General features: G+C 39.3%; 1 protein-coding gene across 1 annotated transcript in view; it reads left to right on the top strand.

The window, feature by feature from the left end:
- Positions 1-23,680, top strand: part of sh3yl1 (SH3 and SYLF domain containing 1) — a 160,400-nt gene that overhangs the window by 22,945 nt on the left and 113,775 nt on the right. The window contains exon 2 of the mRNA XM_060853081.1: positions 13,496-13,603. Within this exon, the coding sequence (XP_060709064.1) occupies positions 13,496-13,603 (108 nt within the window). The remainder of the gene's footprint in view (positions 1-13,495; positions 13,604-23,680) is intronic.

Genomic DNA, 23,680 nt, shown 5'->3' with positions numbered 1-23,680 from the left:
TGTTGACCATTCACTCAGAATATGTTGAAGCACTAAAATTGCACCTTGAATGTGTACAAATGCTGTAAAGAATAAACCTGATAATGACCAGAAGCATTTTTGAGTATTTATAAACATTTGCTTATATCCATGAGTTGCCTATTTAGGTATCATGTGACATGAGTCAGTCATATCACTTGTAAAAAATGAGTGCTTGGTGCTGCAATCTCTGTTTTTAAAAAAACTCTGCATTTTGCTTGGTGTTTTTTCAGATCTCTGAATAACTGCAATGTTGTACAATTTTCATAACATTGCAAAACATGTTTAGAAAATAGTAATATTTTGGAACATATATACCTATCAGTAAACTATGAAACAAGAACACGTAAGCGTTCTAACTTTGTGATGTTTTAGGAATTTTTTTTACATGTAATATTCACTTTAAAGAGGAAGTAATGAGATCTTAAACCTTGCTGCAATAATGTGCCACAGGGCACTTCTTTGAATTTTACATAGCAAGTTCTAATTTTGATCTTACTCAAAATGTTGCCATGCTTTTGATTGTACTAATTTAATGTATTTTCAAACATTGCCACAAAAATAAATACAATAGAATAATATTGCAATAATTTCCATTTGGATGATTTGGAAGATTAATAGTTGCTGAATGTTGTGATTACTGATTACACAATAGAATTTAAGAATCATTTCCAATTTATGTTGAATGGAGAAGGTATCAAGTCTGCATGAGTCATTCACACAAACTGCGCAGAAGGTGCAATGCAAAAATTGACCAAACATAATTTGCAAGCATCTGTGGCAAATGCGTCAACAGGCACTAATTTGCATGGTGACTAAGAAGAACCAATTAACATGATCGAGTTTCCAGGTGAGAAATTTAGAGGGGTTGAAAATCTAATTGTATTTGTTTTAAATTGTGTCAGGGAGTTTGTACAATTTCAAACTCTGTTCATATAAAGTTCAAAAGGTAGAAGGCAACACAATTGAATTCTAATCCTTTTATGGAATCCCACAAACATTGTTGCCCCGCCCCTCTGTGCATATGTACTTTCTTGCTGCTTCTCATCTAGTGTGCATATATCCACACTTGCACTGCCAGCAGTTATAGTGGACAGTAATTAAAAGAGAAAACTCTGAAAGGATAGTTTCTCCTTTTTGTAATCTAGGGATTTTGGATAATCGTCTGTTTTAGAACCGAGTTGAGATCAAGTAACTCAGAAAGATGTTTTCCAACCTGTTTTCCAACACTTTTTACAATGGCCCAGATTTCACAGTCAGTAGTGAAGTGGTCATGTTAACTTCTGATCTGAAAGAAAGACCTTGTGATTTCTGTGGCATAGGTTTCCCTTTTCCTGACAATTTCATTTCAATTTGAAATCAAGTTTAAGGAAATATTCAGACATTTAATAGCAGTGATGTTAGCGCGTTTTGAGAAGGTTTATAGCTCCGGGTGAGGTTCTGGATGTAAGTTTGCTGGCTGAGCTGTTTTCAGACGTTTCATCACCATACTAAGTAACATCATCAGTGAGCCTCCGGTGATGAACTGGTCTTAGTGTCCCGCTTTCTATTTAAGTTTCCTTGGGTTGGTGATGCCATTTCCTGTTCTTTTTCTCAGAGGGTGGTAAATAGCGTCCAAGTCGATATGTTTGTTCATAGAGTTCGAGTTGGAATGCCATGCTTCTAGAAATTCTCATCCATGTGGGCAGCACGGTGGCACAGTGGTTAGCACTGCTGCCTCACAGCGCCTGAGACCCGGGTTCAATTCCCGACTCAGGCGACTGACTGTGTGGAGTTTGCACGTTTTCCCCATGTCTGCGTGGGTTTCCTCCGGGTGCTTCGGTTTCCTCCCACAGCCCAAAGATGTGCGGGTCAGGTGAATTGGCCATGCTAAATTGCCCGTAGTGTTAGGTAAGGGGTAAATGTAGGGGTATGGGTGGGTTGCGCTTCGGCGGGTCGGTGTGGACTTGTTGGGCCGAAGGGCCTGTTTCCACACTGTAAGTAATCTAATCTAATCTAATCTAATTTCTCTGTTTGGCTTTTCCTAGGATGGATATGTTGTCCCAGTTGAAATGGTGTCCTTCTTCATCTATATGCAAGGATACTAGTGAGAATGGGTCATGTCTTTTTGCTGCTAGTTGATGTTCATGTATCCTGGTGGATTCTGCCTGTTTGTCCAATGAAGTGTTTGCTACAGTTCTTGCAAGGTATTTTGTAGATTATATTAGTTTTACTTGTTGTCTGTATGGGGTCTTTCAAGTTCATTAGCTGCTGTTTTAGTGTGTTGGTGGACTACCATGATGATAAGAGGCCTGAGTAGTCTGGTAGTCATTTCCAAGATATGTTTGATGTAGGGGAGAGTGGCTAGGGTTTCTGGGCACGTTTTGTCTGCTTGTTTAGGTTTGTTGTTGAGAAATCAGTGGACTGTGTTCATTGGGTACCTGTTCTTTTTGAATATGCTGTATAGGTGATATTCCTCTGCTCTATGTAGTTCCTCTGTGCTGCAGTGTGTGGTGGCACGTTGAAATAATGTTCTAATGCAGCTTTGTTTGTGGGTATTGGGATGATTGCTTGTTTGTAGCTCAGGTTGAGGTTTAGGGTGTAGGTTTGCTCGCTGAGCTGTAGGTTTGATATCCAGACATTTCAATACCTGGCTAGGTAACATCATCAGTGGCAATCTCCAAGTGAAGCGAAGCTGTTCTGGCTATTTATATTTATAGCCAGAAATCCTAACCACCTTACCATATGTCAAAGAAGTTTCAGAAATGACAGCCAGACTACTGAGACCCTTCGGAATTCTAGTAGCATACAAATCCATCAACACTCTCAAACAAAAACGAACAAACTTAAAAGACCCAGTACAACCCTTGGACAAAACCAACGTCATCTACAAATTCCATGCAAGGACTGCCACAAACACTACGTAGGACAAACAGGAAGAAAGTTAGCAACTAGGATACACGAACACCAGCTAGCCACAAAAAGACACGACCCTCTCTCCCTCATAGCCCTACACACGGATGAAAAAAAATACCATTTTGACTGGGACAACACATCTATCCTGGGACAGGCTAAGCAAAGACATGCCAGAGAATTCCTAGAGGCCTAGCACTCCAACCACAACGCCATAAACAAACACATAGATCTAGATGCCATCTATCAACCCCTCAGAAAACGAACAGGAAATGACATCACCACAAACCCCAGGAACCCCATCCAGGAGAAAGATATAAATAGGAAGCAGGAGACAACAGCTTCGCTTCACTTGGAGATCGCCACTGATGATGTTACCAAGCCAGGTAATGAAACGTCTGGACATGATTGCTTCTGTAGTTTCGTATTTGGTCCGGATGTGTTGTTTTCCTGTAGATGCTGGTTTGAAGTTCCCCATTGGCTGTTCGCTCTACTATGACATCGAGGAATGGCAGGTCATTGTTGTTTTCCTCCTCTTTAGTGAATTTTATGTCAGTAAAAGATATATAATTGATGGTCTTGAAAGTTTCCTCTAATTTGTTTCATTTTGTGATGACAAAGATGTCATCCACGTAGCAGACCCAAAGTTTGGGTTGGATGGTTGGCAGAGCCATTTGTTCAAGTCTCTGCATTACTGCCTCAGCTACAAACCTTGATATTGGAGATCCCATGGATGTTCCATTGGTTTGTCTGTAGGTTTTGGAACTGAAAGTGAAGTGGTTATTGCCCCCTGCAGACAAAGGAAGCTTGACAGTCATTTTAAGCTGAACAGACTACATTGAGAAAGCAAACGCACTGCTTGTTGATTCTGACACTTAATACGGGTGGTGATAGACCTGACCCACAGCTAGAGAACCGAATCACAGCCCAACTCAAAACAAACTTCAGAAATCTGGAGAATTAAAAGAAACAGACTTCCAAGACATGAAACTAGAAGGATTCAACATATTTCTATGGATTATCCAAAATTCACAAAACAAGAGCCCCCTCAGACCCATAGTCTCACTATCTTGCATACCAACATACAAGTTAGCCGAGGAGCTACACCAAAGACGAAAACACTTAGTAGAAGACTCACACCACTCCACCCAAGAATTCCTGAACACCAAAGACACGAAGGTAGAAGAAGATGAAATAATGGTCTGCTTTGATATAATAGCCGTGTTCACATCCATCAACATCAACCTGACTACACAAGGAAATACTGACGACACTATTAGAAGAACCATAGACACATATCCCAAACACCACCAACTTCATCAGCAAGGACAACATAGTCAAGCTAGTGGATGTATACCTTACCACCCACTTAATTTTCAATAACAAAACCTATCGCCACCTGTTGGTAAGTGTCAGTATCTACAAGCAGTGTGTTTGTTTTCTCAGTGTAGTCCGATTGTTCAGTTTAAAATGACTGTCAAGCGTCCTTTGTCTACAGGGGGAATAACACTTCATTTTCAATAACAAAACTTACAGGCATCAAAGACATCTCCAAAATGACAACCAGACTACTCAGACCTCTTAGCATCATGGTAGCCCACCAACCCATCAACACACGAAAAGAGCAACTAATGAACCCATATAGACAACATGCAAAACTAATATTGTTTACAAAATACGTTGTAAGAACTGTAATTAACACTGCATTGAACAAACAGATAGAAAACTAGCCACCAGGATACATGAACATCAACTAGCCACAAAAAAGACATGACCCACTCTCACTAGTTTCCTTACATACAGATGAAGAAGGACACCACTTCAACTAGGACAACATATCCATCCTAGGATAAGCCAAACAGAGACATGCATGAGAATTCCTAGATATATGGCATCCCAACTGGAACTTTACCAACAAACACATTGACTTGGATCCTATTTACCACCCTCTGGGAAAAAAAAGGAAATGACATCACCAACCCAATGAAATCTAAACACATAAATAGAAAGTGGGTCACTAAGACCAGTGCTTCACCGGAGGCTCACTGATGATGTTACCTAGTATGGTGACAAAAGGTCTGAAAACAAGCCTTCCAGCTCAGCGAGCAACCTTACATCCAGCACTGATGTCATGCAAAATAACCAACCAATTTCATTGAAGTATTCTTACAGAGAGAAAGCCAAGACATTAAAAAAAAGGATCGTTTACATGTTATTTAAAATTTTACTTAGAGTAAAAGTGATTCACTGTGAAATTAAGATAGAATCTGAAGTATCTTAAACTTTAAAAATAAATTTTTAAATATTACACTTTTGGCATTTGGAAAAACTTGATATTTAACATGGAAGCTACATTTATAATTCAAGAATGAGACAGGACAATGATAGTTATGAGGTTATGAGTTGATTTAATGAGATGGATTTGATTTTGAGTGAATTCCCAGCAAAACTAACAACATTCAAGTGCAAGTTTGATTCATTTCAATTATTTCTGCTTGATTGCAGTCTTGGGAGACTTCAGAACACTCCAATATGAAAGTGTAGAATCACTGACAGCAGATCAACTCAACTGTTACTTGTTGCAGTGAATTAATATCTGTGAACATTGCTGGCTACATCATTATTAATACTGTAAAATCCTGGTTATTATGATCACTGATGAAAAGGAGGCTCTTATTAACAACTGTCACACAAGAACTGAAATCTGTGTTTTTGTATTCAACATGTCTGAGATGACATATAAAGTTTCAATAATTATCTTTTTATTATCATTTTGGCCTCAGTAGAAAAGAGGATTGTCTACGACGTTTCTCTTACTTCTTCTAAAAGGTTGCAATGACCAAAGTGTAGTGAATGCACGTGGGCTAATGCTAATAGATTTATTTAAAGCTGCACTGATTTTGTAATTAACATGATTACAAATTTACATAAACCTTGAAATTCTTCTAATAAGATGCAATTTGTGTGGAGTGAGACCTGATCCCACTGGGTCTCATTCCTTTCTGCTCACAGTAAAAACATGACAATAATACAGGTAGGAGGAGAAAGTGAGGTCTGCAGATGCTGGAGATCAGAGCTGAAAATGTGTTGCTGGAAAAGTGCAGCAGGTCAGGCAGCATCCAAGGAGCAGGAGAAGGGTTTATGCCCGAAACGTCGAATCTCCTGCTCCTTGGATGCTGCCTGACCTCCTGCGCTTTTCCAGCAACACATTTTCAGCAATAATGCAGGTATACATGCTGTCAGAAATATTAGACTTGGGGACAATTACCAGTTTCCATTGTCATTGGAAGGTTGTTTTATGAAAAACAACTGGTAGTCCCTCTTCACTAGAGTAGGACAATGCTTTTCTGAGAAGATCTCCTGTGTGAAATTCTGGATCAAGCTGACAATCGGGTTCTGCCTCACTACACCTATGATGATGAAATATGGCTTGAGAAATTTGAAGTCCATAAAATATATCATTTAGACAACAATGGCAATAAAGTCAATGAACAGCTAATTAAAATACACTTTTAGAACATACTTCTTACACAGTTTTGCAATTGATTATACTTTGGATAGAACTGTCTTGGTGTGGACAAAGTTAAAATTACACAACACAAAGTTATAGTTCAACAGGTTTATTTGGAAATACAAGCTTTTGAAACGCTGCTCCTATCTGATGAAGGAGCAGCACCCCAAAAGCTTATACTTCTCAATAAACCTGTTGGACTGTAACCTGGTGTTGTGTGATTTTAAACTTTGTCCACCCCAGTCCAACACCAGTACCTCCACATCACATGTTGGTGTGTGCTTATGCTATTCACAGTTGTTCACGTGAATTGCAGAAAGCTAATGTGCAGGTACAGCAGGTAATAAGGAAGACAAATAGAATTCTGGCATTTATTGCTAAAGGAATAGAGTATAAAAGTAGGGAATTATTGCTGCAAATTTAGAAGTCATTTGTGAGACCAGACCTGGAGTAGTGCGTACAATTTTGGTCCCTTTACTTAAGCAGTGATGCAGTTGTATTGGAAGCAGTTCAGAGGAGAATCACTAAATTGTTTCAGTGATGAGGGGTTTAACTTAAGAAGACAGCTGGAAAAGTTCAGGCCTATTCTGTCTGAAATTTAAAAAAATGAGAGTACATCCAAATGAGGTACAGGTGATGCTAAAGGGAATTGATAAAATAGACATAGGAAGGATGTTTCCTCATGTGGTGCAATCTAGAAATTGAAGTCCCAGTTTTAAGATGGGGCTAGCAGATTTAAAACAGATGAGGAGAATTTGTCGAATTCACTACTCCAGAGTGCAATGGATGTTCAGACACTGAATAAATTTAACGAGGAGATACACAAATTTTTAATTAGTAATGGTTTGAAGGGTTACGGACAGCGGTTGGGAAAGTGGTGTTGAGGCTGGCATGAGATCAGCCATGGTTATATCAAATGGTGGAGCAGGCTCAAGGGGCTGAATTGCCAACTCCTGTTCTGAATTTTTATGTTCTAATGTTCATCTGCAATTTGCAGAGTTTGGATCTTCAGCTACAATGAAAGCATTCAGAAGAATCGCCAGTATGTTTTGCAGAACAAGGTCAAGGACAAACTGGTGGTTATTACTATATGGAACAACTAAGAATCACATGTTCATATAATCATGTGTATGACCTTAACTGTTAATGGTTCCACAAAGTACAGCTAATTTAGTACTTGAATAATTTACACACTTAATAATCTAATCTATGTCTCTATTCTGTTTCGGACTTTTGTTTGACTAGTTTCCACCAAGACGATTTGGAAAATCAGTTTTAATCTTGTGTTTTGAAAACAGAATTAATTACTGCAAATTTAGAAGTGCTAATGAGCTAAATGGTACACGATTTGACGACTTCTTTTGGTCATGATAATCTCTATGGGCTGAACTTTATGGGCCACCTTTTGGTAGAAAAATGGATGAGTAATTTTAGGTTCAGTACTGAGTATACCTACGCTAATCACTATTTTACAGACAGTGGGGAAGCATCAATGGATCACCTGTCTGTACCTGAATTGTGGCCTTAAGTAAGCGTTTAATGTTCCACTAATGTTTTGATGCCACCAATTGCAATACAATTGGCAATGGGACAGGCATGTGCCCAATATGTAATTCAGCAGGTTTAACCCAGCGGTCAGTGAAAAGGAGAGTGCTTCATTCCTGGGGCCCCGAAACAGTCTTCACGGTTTTGTCTGCTCGCATTCTGACCGACATGACCCTATGCCACCTTGCTGGTGCCTGCCAACCTAGCCCTACAGAGACATCAGACTTGCCTCAACATTCAGATCTATTGTTGAGTGCCAGTTCCTGTATTGCTTCCACTCTCAGTGACTACCGCTCCTCTGTGCCCTTGCTGGTGTGTGGAGGTGTTGGCCCCGAGCTGGCAGGTCTATGAGACAGGATATTGTCTTGGAGGCAGAGGGAAGTCCTGCCTTAGACTAATTGTAGACCGTCACTCAAAATATTAAAGTGGAATGGAGCTGGTGAATGAAATCTATGCAAACCTTTTGGGAGTCACCCTCAATGTAAACTTCAGCCTCATATATCATTCTGTTGGAAGGATTTTCAAAATGTCTTCCTACTTAACGATGCAAAAGTGTCAATCATCTAAATGGCAACTTGATGCTTCGCAAAAGAAAAATGGAAAATTATTGGGGTGCACAGAAAATACTTCATTTGGGAAGCAAGATGACCCACTGAAATGTCTCCTTTTTTTTTCTACAATCATGCAAAACCAGATTTTGCTAACTAACCTAAGGGGATCATAACTGTTGCCATAAACTGTGCAATAAGACATATTAACATTTTTGTTTGTCACTGTTGGGGTCTGGGCTTTGCTGGCATTTATTTCCTGACCCGAGGAGCCCTGACCTTGGCACAACTCAGAAGCTTGCTAGGTTATTGGCATAGGTGTGGGATCGAAGGCACTTAAGAGAAGATTGGTTAAGGATAATATGTTTCTTCATTGAAGGACATTAATGAACTAGATGAATTTTAAATGTTTCATGGTCACCTTTAATATGAGCTTTTTATTTATAATTTTTTTAAATTAAAATTACTTGTTTGTATCTATGCTTTGTTATTGTGTGGTTTTTTTTGCTGTATCCAATTGATGCGTGGGATCTACAATGTCTAATTTTTAACATTAGTTTCAAGGGTTTCAACATTTTATTATTGGGTACCTACACTCGATCTCCACCTAGCAATTGGTGTGGGCCTTTATTTGAAGTCACTCAGAACAGTTTAAGGGTTACTGAATGCCATTTTTAGACAGCTGGATGGATGCAGTCAAAGGAGAACCTTACTACCTTTGCGCTGCTAATCGGTCAAGTACTTAGGAGCAGGCTGAAGGTGTTTCATCATGAAAAGATGTTGTTGCAGTAGGATCCAATCCATTAGGACTCGGGAAAAGTTTAGAGAACTCGGAAGTGCAGGTAAGTGTTGGGATTATAGTGCAGGAAAAGCACTGAGAGTTTGAGGACTTTGGAAAAGCTACATGTTGTTTATGGTTCTGTGCAGCCGAGTGTGAGTGAGGGTGAAGAAACCCATGAGTGCCATTGCTTTGTGCAGCTGACCTAGATTCGAACTCTGTGAAATGCAGGATGGTACCAGCTTGTTTTGACAAAGCTGCAGTTATGCCTGCAAATATGCTGCCTAACCTGCTGTGCTTTGACCAGCAACACATTTGCAGCAGGAATGCAGTTTCACTCCAGCACCTATTTTGATGAGCCAGAATGTCACTAATTTTGTTGAGGAATCCATGGAATGTGTCTTAACCACATTTGCTATTCGATGTGCTCTGTGAGGTGTTTGATAATAGTTTGATTGTTATGTCATGTTAGTTCTGATACTAGAATATAAACTATACTGATTTTTTTTAGATTAGATTCCCTACAGTGTGGAAACAGGCCCTTCGGCCCAACTCTTCACACCGACCCTCTGAAGAGTAACCCGCCCCACGCCCATTCCCTATATTTACCCCTGACTAATGCACCTAACTCTATGGGCAAGTTAGCATGGCCAATTCACCTAACCTGCACATCTTTGGACTGTGGGAGGAAACTGAAGCACCTGGAGGAAACCCATGCAGACACAGGAAGAATGTACAAACTCCACACAGACAGTTGCCCAAGGCTGGAATCGGGTCCCTGGCGCTATGAGGCAGCATGTAGATTGTTTTACCACGTTTGTATCAGTGACCAGTAAAATAAAATGGATGAGTTTTGACAAGCTGGTAACAGCAATTTGGGTTAAAAGTAAATTGAAAAGTTGGACCTCAAAAGAAGTAATCTTAGGATTACTACCAGTGCCATGTGCTAGAGAGTATGGAAATAGCATGCTATATCAAAGGACCATGTGCTTGAGGAAATGATATAGGGGATAGTGATGTCTAGGGCAGTGGAACTGGTTCTAGGGAAGACTGGGACAGTACAACCAGGATGGGTTGCACATGCACAGGACCAGAATCAATATCCAGGGTTAAGTGTGCGGTAGAGGAGAGAGGCTGTTTTGCCACGCTCTCAACGGTGGCTAGCTTGAAACTTGAATAGAAACAAAAGACACAAAAGTAAGAATCAAAAGGCAGAACAAGCAAATAGCTTCAACTGCTAGGTATGTTTAGGGCCTTGGACATGAAGAGGGGGGAGTTAAATGGGCATATGTTACACCTCCTGTGACTGCATGGGAAGGTGCCCTGGAGGAATGAGGAAATGTTTGGAGAACTGGATACTCCCTGCCTATATCTGGCTAACATTTCCTTTCCTGGAACTTACCCATTGATTTGGGTGAATTGTCTATGAAGATATTTCTAGCATCTGTGGCTGACGACTACTTTTTATTGACTTTCAGCCTCCTGATTTGGACATGCACTAATTTCTCAGCTTTTGAACCTGTGTTTTGTGAACTCATGGGCAAAGGAGAAATAATTATGGGATAGTGTATACGACATGAGGGAAAAAACATGATTTTGTTTCAATATTTTACAACTGCAAGATCTCCCAAATTTACAGCCAATTAAGTGCTTTTGAAGTGCAATCATTACTGTGCTGTAGTGAAAAGCAATAAATAATTTGTATATAGCAAGTTCCCACAAAGAATGAAAATAAATCAGGTAATTTTTGTTCTAATGATGTCAACAGATAACTACGGATTAGGAAAACTCCCTATTCAGCTTCTAATAGTGCTGCTTGATTTTTTTAGAAACAAATGGGGTTCATATGAAATATATCACTGTCAAACTCTGCAGCTTTTTTCTGAAGTCTTCATTAGGTTATGCACTGGAGTCTGTCTTATAATATTTGAATCCACAACTTTCTGAATACTGTTGCAGCTTGTTGGTATGTATACATTTATATATTACAATTCCATTGTCTTCATTTGAGAATTAGTTTTTTTCTTATTTTGCTTTTTTCATTATAAATCCTTATATCCAAAGCTTTGTTAAAATCAGCTCATATTTGCATAGTGTGGCCAGAGCGTACACCTGCAAAGAACGTGTTTACACTTTATGAATTTATATGGAAAGATAAGATTCACCATTAGCTATAGTCATAGGACAACATTGCTGACATGAGTTGGGGTGTAAATAAGGTACCCATTGGGATGGTCAAATTTGTCAGCAACCCTGTGGTAGGAGGGTCAGTTACCCTTGAGGGGAGTCAGGTATCTTTGTTGAGTCGGGGGTGGGTTTAGGATATCAGGTACTCTCTGATGGGTATGGCAGGCAGGGAGTAGTAGGGGTTGGTGTCAGGCCTCCTTTTAGATTGTTAACAATAGAGACAATTGTGCCTAAAAGGTGCGTGAACCCCATTGAACTGTCAAACAAGTGAATGTATTAAGTCTCTCAAAAAATATCAAACCTGTGAACAGCTGTCAAAGTGTGCTTTTTGTTGATGAAAATGCTTTTCTCAATAGAATGTTTTCTGTAAAATAGAACTTTAAGTAATATAACTGCTTTTTTTCTCTCCTGGTGCATGTAGTGGATGTTAGGTGAGGTGCCATTATAGATGAAAGGGCAAATGTTGGTGCTTGGAACTATGGATTGGCATGAATCAGTCCTAATTTGGCCTCAGAATTAACAGGGACCATGGGAAATGTATAGAGGGCATTTGGTGGCACAGGTTAACATGGATGGTACATGGCGAGTGTTTGCGGTTGAGGGACATTTGAGGAGTGATAGGTAGAGAAATGTTTTATGTTTTACTCTGTTGAACTATTTCATTTTGCACACAATGCTGGAACGCTCAAGCAGGATTTCTGCTTCGCCAATTTGGAACCTGGCAGCCTCCACTTCTCCTCCCTGGTTGCCTAGTCCAAATTCCAATTTGATCTTGCTTCTCCTCCTACTCTCAATGTGGAAAATGTGGATTGGGAAACTGGCATCTTTGGGGGTTAGGTTTGCAGAGCTGTGAATTCTCATACCTCTGTGCACCCAACCCAGGATAGAAATTGTTGGCCGTTTTAACTTGGATAAATGTCAAACACTTCACATTGTTGCTGACTGCAGACCTGAGTACCCTCTAGTCATATGCAAAATAGATAGGGTATAAGGTTAACTTACTCGTATTCAGTCATGTGCTTAACCTGCAGGCAACCACCAACCTACCCTAACAGATCATTCTGTATAATATCCATGAAAATATTTTTATTTCTCCTTATGATCTTTCAAATTGTGTCTGAATGATGTGAAAATTTTCTGATAAATGTGCTTTGGTATCTGTTGGGCGAAAGTTGTCCGTGTTTATTTTAGGTGAGACTTTTTTTGTGAGAACAATCATGAATTCTTATTCCATCAATCTGAATTTAATTTTAATCCTGCTTCTGTAATGGGGTCATGCAATGCTATAATCTACTCAAAACAACTATTTCTTCACCTTTTGCACTATTGGTTTGTATTATTTCTCTCTTTAAAAGTGAAAGGAAAGTATTTGAGAAATATATGGTTGAACTTTTTGTGCTATCAATATTCATTTTCAAGTGAATGTTGATTTCACTGGGGAATTTTGTAAGTAGCATAAAGGAGTTACATCCCGAACTGTGTAGAAGAACCTACCTTCTCAAAGGATCTAGTGATCCAGCATTATATATTTCTGCAATGCAATTTAACTTCATTTTAACTGATAACTTCATTTTTTCTGAATCAGTTTTTGCTTGACTGATTTATGAATAGAGTTTAGTTTATGCATTTCAGTATAGCGAAATTGGATTTCATTATGTTGTGTGACAATGTTTCAAAGTAGAAAAAAAAAGCCTGTTGAAATGTTTAGGTTTTACAATATTCCAAAGTATTTCTGTGAATTTGATGAATCACTTGGGATATATTCATATCAAGTGGAGTACAAACATCTGTTCCACTCAAAATTAATGCAAGTTCATTTCTTTAAAAAAACTCTGCTTTGGTATTATAAATTGTCACTGCTGCATATAATATTTCTAAAAAAACTCTGGATGGATAAACATTATTGAAAAAAGGTAATGTAAACCGTGTCCTAACATTGTGTTATAAATTTTGCAGCAACTTAATTGTTGCATGTTGCAAATAGCCATGCTAATTAAATGACTACTTTATTTACAGTGAATCCAATTCCCTCAAACCTCAAATCTGAGGCCAAGAAAGCTGCAAAAATTCTGAGAGAGTTTACTGAAATAAGTTCAAGAAATGGACCAGACGTAATCATACCAGGTTTGTAAAATAATTGCTTGGTGCTGTTGTGTCTTTCATTGGAGATGTTGTCGAGTACGTGTTAGAATTTTAATTTGTGATTACTTTGGAATTATAAAATTAAGTTAGTTTTCTTTAAAAACCTTTAGTTGAACTTTTCCAGTACTATTGAATCTATTGAGAGTACATGAGGATGTTCTAGTACTTGGAATTTTGAACAAAATTTCTTTGGAAGATTTAAAAAAAATGATAGAGGAACTTGATTTGGGTTTCTAGAATTACTCAAAGTACAGAAATAGAAAACTTAATAAACAATGTTTAACAAATTTAAGCAAGACTGGGGAATGAAAGAGTGCTAATTTATAAATTTCTACCAAAAATTTCAATGTTATGTTAGTTTATTCCATTTCTAGAAGAACAAAACTAATGAAGACTGAGTTAAGAATGAAGACATAAATTGTGATGCTGCACAGCCAAACACTTGTTAACTTGCACTCTATCTAGCAATCAAAACAACCTGACTGCCTCTTTGGATTAAGTAGAACTGTGTGTTAAAGGTCTTGGCAGGTGGGCTGTATAGTTGGGATGATGGATATCATCAGTTGAACACCAACATAACACATTAATGTTACAATAAATATGTTTATATCTAGTATTATTCAGGAATTTTCAGTGTTTCATTGATTAGCTAAGTTGTTTGGAAGACTGGTTTGTGATGCAAAGTGATGCCAACAGCACAGATTCAATTCCTGCACTGGTTGAGGTTACTATGAAAGGTTGTCCTTCTCAACCTCTCCCCTCATGTAAAATGTGGTGACACTCAGATTAAACCACCACCAGTCATCTGTCTCTCTATAATGAAAGAGCTGCCCATGACACTAAGGTATCTTTACTTTTTACCAACTGAGATTAGTGTTAACAGCATTTTTATATATAATTCTTGAGTTTTGTTAGCACCTCCTTATAAGATAATTTCAGGACCATTCATTGTGACTAATATTAGGGAAATAAGTACTTAAAATTGTATAACAACAGGAAAAGGTAAGGACAGTCAATCTGAAATGTCAAGAGTTTCTTCCATTGGCCTTGATTTAGGATGTGAAGTTCAAAATATCTAATCCACATATGAATCTATCTTAAATTCTGATTCATTAGCTTTTTCCTATTTATTATTTTACAGTTTTCAATCATTTATACAATTATATTTTAATTGCATCAAAAACTACTTACAGTAAAAATATTTCATGTTCTAAGAATCCTTTGCATGGAATGAAACTCCAACAGCCTCCCTTAAATTAAATTTTGCTAATCGATCTTCTGGTAGTCAATGCTCAACTATTTGCTACCCACCGAAGATAATCTCATTATTTACCTTCCATCACTTTGAAAACCTTTAGAGTTCTTCTCATATCTTTTTGAAAAGCCTCGGGTTTTTTTGAGTTTTATAGCTATTTTGTTTCATTCTTGGAATTGTTCATTTTAACTGAAATTTTGTTATCATTCCTTGAGTCTGGTAAGGTTCATATGTACCCAAAGCTACCTTAATAGTGGATAGTTAGATCCTAACATTTAATTCATGGAGGTCAATATCTGAACGCACTCCCAAGAGGCTGCCAGTGTACATATCACACAAAGAATGATGTGTTTCCTTAAACAAGGAGGGAAAAACATGAACTGCATTACGCTAGACAAAATAGTTAGAAAGACTTCAAGCTGAAATTTGCTTTTTTTTTAAAACTTAGTTTGGAGTTGCATTGTGGATGATTTGCTGGTGTAAGGTCTCGTGCTGTATCTTATGAAATTTGCCTAAATAATTACCACTCCCCTATGGTGTCTATCATGTTCAATTTCTGTCTCGCCTTCCCAAGTGTCGTTCTGGGAATAATGCATCACTCAGCGTATATCCCAGCAAATATTAGCATCCCTTACACAGACACCGATTGTGTATTAATCGGAGCTGTCATGCATGGTTCTTGACATGTTCCCCACACATAATACATGGGGGAACGCTGTGTGGGCAAAGTCTTGAGGTCCTGCAGGATGGTGTGGTGCAGAGTGTTGGTGCAGACACAATCTGCCAAATGACCTCTATCTGCTCTATAGGGATTCTATGAATTACAAAGGCAAATTAAATATTGGCCTTTATAAAGGTGGATGGTGTATGAAAGTAGGTAAGTCTTATAACAACCTCCTGCTCCTTGGATACTGCCTGACCTACTGCACTTTTCCAGCAACACATTTTCAGCTCTGATCTCCAGCATCTGCAGTCCTCACTTTCTCCTCTCCTTTAAGGAAGGATATATTCAAATTGGATACGGTTAAGAAAAGCATGATCAGGCTGATTCCAGGGATAAGGTGGTTATCTTATGAGGAAATATTGAGCAGTTTGGGCCTATGTTCTTTGGAGTTAAAACAAAAAAAATCTTCTTGAAACATACGAGATTCTTCAGAAGCTTGACAGGGTAGTTAAGAAACGCAGCATCATAGTACGTGGAAATAGACCCTTCGATCCAACTTGCCCATGCCAACTATGTTTCCTAAAATAAACTAGTCTCATTTGCCTGCATTTGGCCCATATCCTTCTAACCTTTTCCTATTAATGTGCCCTGTCCAAATGTCTTTTAAATGTTGTAATTATATCTGCATCACCACTTCTTCTGACAGTTCATTCCACACATGAACCACTCATTGTATGAAAACGTAGTCCCTCAGGTCCCTTTTTAAATCTTTCTCCTCTCACCTTAAAATTTGTTTCGAATTCTACAACCCTAGGGAAAATATCTTATGTATGTTCACCTTTTTTTAATGCCCATCACGATTTTATAATCCTCTCAACTTCCTACACTCCAGCAAATGAAGTCCCAACTTATCTGGCCTCACCAAACCTGCTGCCTTATAATTCAAACCTGCCAATCCTGGTAACATCCTTGTAAAACTTTTCTCTCTTATGTCCAATTTAATAATATCCTTCACACATCAGGGCAATAAGAACTGCATGTAATACTCCAAAAGTGGCCTCACTAACATCCTGTTCAACTGCAACATGATGTCCCAACTCCTAAACTTATTGGCCTGAGCAATGAAGGCAAGCATTCCAAATGCCTTCTTTATCACTCTGTAGTGCAACTTTCAGTGAACTGTGTAGCTGAACATTTTGGTGTCTCTGTTCTCCGTCCCCAGGGTCCGACCATTTTCTGTGTAAGTCCTGCCCTGTTGTTCTTAGCAAAATGTAACACCTCGCATTATCTATGATAAACTCCAACTGCCACTCCTTGGCGCATTGGCCCAATTGATCTAAGATAAACTTTTTCACTGTCTATTATACCACCAATGTTACAAACTTACTAATCATGATACCTATATGCTGAGAAGTTGTTCATGCTTGCTGAGTAATCTGTATTTATCGGTTTCCAATTTAAGACACAAATGAGGTAGAATACTTCTGAGGATAGTAAATCTTTGAAATTCACCGTCCTAGAGAAAAGTGAAGTTTCCATCGTTGAACGTATTCAAGGGTGAGTTAGATTTTTGTTTGACAAGAGAGTCCAGGCTAATAGTTGCAGGATGGAACTTGAAGATGAAGACATGATCAGATCAGCCAAGACCTGATTGAGTGGTACAGTAGACTTGTAGGACTTACCACATATGTCACAAAGTGTTCATATTAAGGAGATCATTTATGGTTTTTCCAAAGACATTGATATCTTCCTGAGTGCAGCGATGTTTGCTGTCAACACCAAACCAGTTGCCTTTTTCTATTAGGAGCACAGCTTTGACTATGTATTATTTTTTATGTTCCTTCACGTTTTCAGTAGTCTTGAATCATGTTAGTTAATCAGCATTATACCACTGTATTCAACAGATGGTAGGTACCCTGCTGTAGGGGTTCCAGATTTCATATCCTCCATTATGAACCCGCCTTAGCAATGACATTGAAAATTCAACAATTATCAAGTAGCTTGATTCTGCCAAGTTCAAAGTGGTTTTTGTGCCACCTATTTTGATTAAAGGCTCTGACAGTACATACCGTGTGTTTAAACAATAAGTGTTTTCACAACAACAATTTTTATTGTTTTATTGCTACACTTTTAATGTAGTGAAATGTTCCCAGACACTTATTCAATGAATATTCAGCTTGTAAGTGATGCTCATTCTAGTCTGCTATCCTATCAATTTGCTGCTGCATCGTCATTCTGTATGAGACTGCATGCTACTCTCAAATTATGACTTTTTTCGTTCTCTGACACTCAAAAACACCTGCACTTTTCCGTCAGAGTAATGTGTCAGGACAGTTGCTTGGAGACCAAGGTTACCCGCCTCAACCAGAACTGATAATATTACTCCATTGTCAGAGGACAGATGGTGACAGCAGATTTAGAAAAGCCTTGTATACTGCATACAGTATTATTGAACAGATCGTTGATACACTGAAGTCCCATTTTCATTTCCAAGATCAGTGCTTCCCAACTCATTTTCCGCTGTGACCCATTTTGAGTCTTGATAATTGTCACACTTCCTCAGTACGAACTGTGAGAATGGAGAAGGGGTGGATGTGAGAGTGGGGGCTTGTTAGAGGGCATGTAGCTATTTTAACTGAATTGGAGCTCTATGACAGCCATTGCTGTCTTATGAACTTAAATTTTCAGCCTTCAACCCCAATGTGGTTCCAAATCCTGCTTGGGCAAACTCTGAAGGGCTTATGCCTGAAACGTCGATTCTCCTGCTCCTTGGATGCTGCCTGATCTGCTGCGCTTTTCCAGCAACACATTTTTTAGCTCTGATCTCCAGCATCTGCAGTCCTCTCTAGACAGTTCAATGCTACCAAGCTGTGTGCAGTGTAACTATACACATGCAAAAATATTTGATCTTCGCAAAAGGTGAGAGAAAAATGTGTAGTCCAATAATATCTTAATGAAGACAGAGGTACCCAGTTAACCTAGGAGATGAAGCCCCACACAAAATTAGGTAAAAACACATTAGAGGAAAGGAGCTGCTCAATCTTCACAAACCATAATGCCATTGTTGAGTGGCATCTTTGCAATATTCACAGCTATTATTTCCATTTGCGATACATCAATGTCTGTCAAGGACATTTAAACTAACATCAACCCAAATTACAGATAAACTGTAAAACTCTGTATGATATAATCCACTAACGTGCCAATTTGCAAAATAATTATGTATTTGCTGATGATGGCAATAATGTAATTTTGCTATTTCTTAGTATTGTTGCTACCCCTTGTACTTAAATATTTTCCAGCCATGAACTTAATTTATTTTGTAGTTTACATTGGTGTCAGAAGTTTCTGGTGTTTGTTTGAAATTTCACTGATCAAGCCTTCAACAAAAACATCAATGATACTTCTGTTATTTAGCATTGTTTCAATGCCAGGGAGCTGGGCATCCATAACGTATTCTGACAAAGGCTGGATCATCTTTATAATGCCACCATTCATACGGTTTGCCATTATTTCCAGTAATGTTGGGCATGGACTAAACTGGACTAATTGTTTCCATGAGACTAGATAGAATGTTTTCAATTAAGCTGTGAAAGCTGTAGTGCTATTGTAGACATTTCACAAAAATCTATGAAGTCAGTCATGTCTCCACATTCTCCTTGTTGCTGCAGAAATCGCTTCAACTTATTTTTAATTCACTTATGGGATGTGGGCATCACTGGCTGGCTAGCATTTATTGCTTATCCCTAGTTGTCTTTGAGAAGGTGAGCTGCCTCCTTGAACTGCTGCAGTCCATGTGCTCTAAGTAGACCCACAAATCCATTAGAGTGGGAATCTCAGGATTTTAACCCGTGACAATGAAGGAACAGTGATATACATCCAAGTCAGGAAGGTGAGTGGCTTAAAGTTGAACTTGCAGCTGGCCATGTTTCCATGTGTCCATGGTCCTTGCCCTTTTAGATGGGCATAGTCCTAGGTTTGGTGGGTGCTGTCTCAGGATCTTTGGCAAATTTCTAGCAGTGAATGCATCTTATAAATCATACACACTGCTGCTACTGACCATTGGTAATGAAGCAAGTGGATGCTTGTGGATGTGGTGCCAGTGAACAGGCTGCTTTGTTGAGGATGGTATCAAGCTTCATAAATGTTGTTGGAGCTACACTTCAGTAAGATGTATTCCATCACATTCCTGACTGTGTCTTGTGGTCAATCTTTGAGAATTCAGGAGATGAGTTACTCGCTGCAGTATTTTTAGCCCCCGACCTGTTCTTGTGGCCACTGTATTTATTTGGTGATTCTAGTTGAGTTTCTAGTCAATGTTAACACCATGGATGTTGATTGTGGGAGATTCAATGATGGTAACACCATTGAATGTCAAGGGGCTATGGTTAGATAGTCTCTTATTGGAGATGGTCAATGCCTGGTTATTTATGTGGTGTAAATGTTACTTGCTACTTGTCAGTCCTAGTCTACATATTTAAGATCTTGTTACATTTGAACATGGACTGGTTCAGTATCTGAGGAGTTGCGAATGCCGCTGAACATTGTGTACTCATTGGTAAACGTCCCCACTTCTGTCCTTTATAATGGAGGTAAGGTCATTGATGAAGCAGCTAAAGATGTTTGGGCCACTCCTGTAGAGGTGGCTGACCCTCAACAACCACAACCATCTTCCTATGTGCCAGATATGACTCCAACCAGCGGAGAGTTGATTGATTCCCATTGATTCTACTTTTGCTCAGGCTCATTGATGCCACACTGAGTGAAATGCATCCTTGAAGCCAAGGCTATCACAGGCTTCTCATTTCTTCAGCTCTTTTGTTCATGTTTGAACCAAGGCTACAATAAGGTCAGAAGCTGAGGAGCCCTGGCAGAACTCAAACTGGGCATGAGTTAGAAAGTTTTTGCTAAGTAGGCGCTCTTTGACAGCATTGTTGATTATATCTTCCAGCACTTTATTTATGGTTGAGAGCATCCTTCTGGGGTGGCAATTAGCCGAGTTGGAGTTGGTCTGCTTTTTGTATGCAGGACATACCTGGGCAATTTCCCACATTAGCATGTAAGATGCCTTGTTGTATCTGTACTGGATTAGCTTGGCCAGGTGTGCGGCACGTTCTAGAGCATAAGTCTTCAGTACTATTTCTGATACGTTCTTAGAGCCCATACCTTTTGCAGTATCCAGTGCATTCAGCCATTTTTTGATATCAGATGGAATGAGTTGAATTGGCTGAAAACTGGCATCTGTGATGTTGGGGTCCATTGAGGAGGCCAAGATGGATCATCCACTCGGCACTTCTTGCTGAAAATTGCAGCAAATGGTCTTTACCTTTTGCAGTGGTCTGGTGGGCTCTTCCATCATTGACGATAGGTCTATTTGTGAAGCCATCTCCTCCAGTGAGTAGTACGATTGTCCACCACCATTCATGATTGGATGTGGTTAGGATTGCAGAGCGTAGATCTGATTCGTTGGTTATGGGTTCGCTTAGCTCTTCCTGTCATTTGTTTCTTATGCATTTTGACCACAAATAAGTCCTGATTGATAGCTTCACCAAGTTGAGACCTCATCTTTAGGTTTGCCTGGTGCTGCTCCTGATGTGCTGTGCTTTCTCTTCATTGAACCAGAGTTGATCCCCTAGCTTGGTGGTAATGGTTGATGTGAAATACGCTAGGCCATAAGGATGCAGATAGTGTTGGGAGTACGTTTCTGCTACTGCTGCTGATGACCAACAAAGCCTCATGGATGCTCATCATTGACAATGGTTCAATGATCCTCAATATCTAGCGAGTTTTGAATGTCAGACATTCCTCTTGCACTGTGTTGCAATTAGAAGTTGTGGAATTCCTCCAACTTATCCAACAGATAAGAGGAGGCTATCTCAATATAAAATAAAGGCTCCTAAGTTTTAATATCTTTGGCTGATAGGATCAAGCAAACCCCTAAGTTTTTTATAAGTATATTAAGAGTAGGAGGTTTACCAGGGAAAGAGTGGGACATGTTAGAGATCAAAAGCCAACTTCTATGTGGAACCTGAGGACATGGGTGAAGTCTTAAATGAATGTTTTTCATATGTATTCACAAAGGAGGAAGACATTGAAATTGGAGATTTCAGTTGCGATGGTGAGATTTGAGGGCATGTTAAGACTAATAAGGAGAAATGAATAGATATTTTAGCAAGTATAAAGGTGCATAAATGCCCAAGACATGATGAAATGTATCCCAGACTGCTATGAGAGGCAGTGGAGAGATTGCTGGGACAATGGGGGAGATACTTAATATCTTGCTGGCCACAGGTAAAATGTTAGATTATTAGACAATAGATAATGTGGTTCCTTTGTTCAAGAATTGCAGCAGGAATAGGTGAGGTAATTATAGATCAGTTAGTTTGATGTCAGTAGTAGGGAAATTACTGAGAAAAAAACTGAGGGACGAGATTAATCAGCATTTTAAAAGGCAAAACTTGAACACAGCTCGTGAGCATGGATTTGTTGGAGGGAGATCCTGTATGATTAATTTAATTCAGTGTTTTAAAAAAAATTGACTCAGTATATTGATGAGGGTACTGCAGTTGATGCTGCTTACATGGACTTTAGTAAGGCCTTTGGATTGGTCCCATGTGGAAGGCTGGTCCAAATGTTCAGAGCCCATGGCATCAGGGCAAGGTGGCAAACTGGATCCAAACTGGCATACAAATAGAAGGAAAAGGATGATGGTGGAGGAATTTCTTCTGTGATTTGAAAGTCTGTTACCAACAGTGTACTAGTGGGATCGCTGTTGGGAACTTAGCTGTTTGTTATGTATATTAATGACTTGTAATTAGTAAGTTTGACAATGTGATTGATATGGACTTCAGTAAGGCGTTCGACAAGGTTCCCCATGGGAGACTGATTAGCAAGGTTAGATCTCACAGAATACAGGGAGAACTAGCCATTTGGATACAGAACTGGCTCAAAGATACAGAGGGTGGTGGTAGAGGGTTGTTTTTCAGATTTGAGGCCTGTGACCAGTGGAGTGCCACAAGGATTGGTACTGGGTCAACTACTTTTCGTCATTTATATAAATGATTTGGATATGAGTTCAAGAGGTACAGTTAGTAAGTTTGCAGATGACACCAAAATTGGAGGTGTAGTGGACAGCGAAGAAGGTTACCTCCAATTACAACAGGATCATGATCGGATGAGCCAATGGGCTGAGGAGTGGCAGATGGAGTTCAATTCAGATAAATGCGAGTTGCTGCATTTTGGGAAAGCAAATCTTAGCAGGATTTATACACTTAATGGTAAGGTCCTAGGCTGTGTTGCTGAACAAAGAAACTTTGGAGTGCAGGTTCATAGCTCCTTGAAAGTGGAATCGCAGGTAGATAGGATAATGAAGAAGGCGTTTGGTATGCTTTCCTTTATTGGCCAGAGTATTGAGTAGAGGAGTTGGGAGGTCATGTTGCGGCCATATAGGACGTTGGTTAGGCCACTGTTGGAATATTGCATGCAGTTCTGGTCCCTTTCCTATTGGAAAGATGTTGCGAAACTTGAAAGGGTTCAGAAAAGATTTACAAAGTTTGAGCTATAGGGAGAGGCTGAACAGGCTGACGCTATTTTCCCTGGTGCGTCGGAGGCTGTGGGGTGACCTTATAGAGGTTTACAAAGTTATAAGGGGCATGGATAGGGTAAATATCCATGACTAGAGGACATAGGTTTAGGGTGAGAGGGGCAAGATATAAAAGAGACCTAAGGGGCAACTTTTTCACGCAGAGGGTGGTACATGTATGGTATGAGCTGCCAGAGGAAGTGGTGGTATAACTGCAACATTTAAGAGGCATTTGGATGGGTATATGAATAGGAAGGGTTTGGAGGAATATGGGCCGGGTGCTGGCAGGTGGGACTAGATTGGGTTGGAATATCTGGTTGGCATTGACAGGTTGGACCGAAGGGTCTGTTTCCAGGCTGTACATCTCTATGACTCTATGACATGAATATTGGTGGTGTTGTTGACAGTGGTCTCAGGTTGAATTATATTAGAATTCCTACAGTGTGGAAACAGGCCCTTCAGTCCAACAAATCCACACCGACTCTCCAAAGTAACCCATCCAGATCCATTCCCCTATTCTATCACCTATATTTATACCTAACTAATGCCCCTAACCTA

This window comes from Hemiscyllium ocellatum, chromosome 3 (genome assembly GCF_020745735.1).
Source record: "Hemiscyllium ocellatum isolate sHemOce1 chromosome 3, sHemOce1.pat.X.cur, whole genome shotgun sequence".
Lineage (NCBI taxonomy): Eukaryota > Metazoa > Chordata > Chondrichthyes > Orectolobiformes > Hemiscylliidae > Hemiscyllium > Hemiscyllium ocellatum.
Note: the sequence above shows the minus strand (reverse complement) of the source record. Positions and strands in the feature narration are given on the sequence as shown.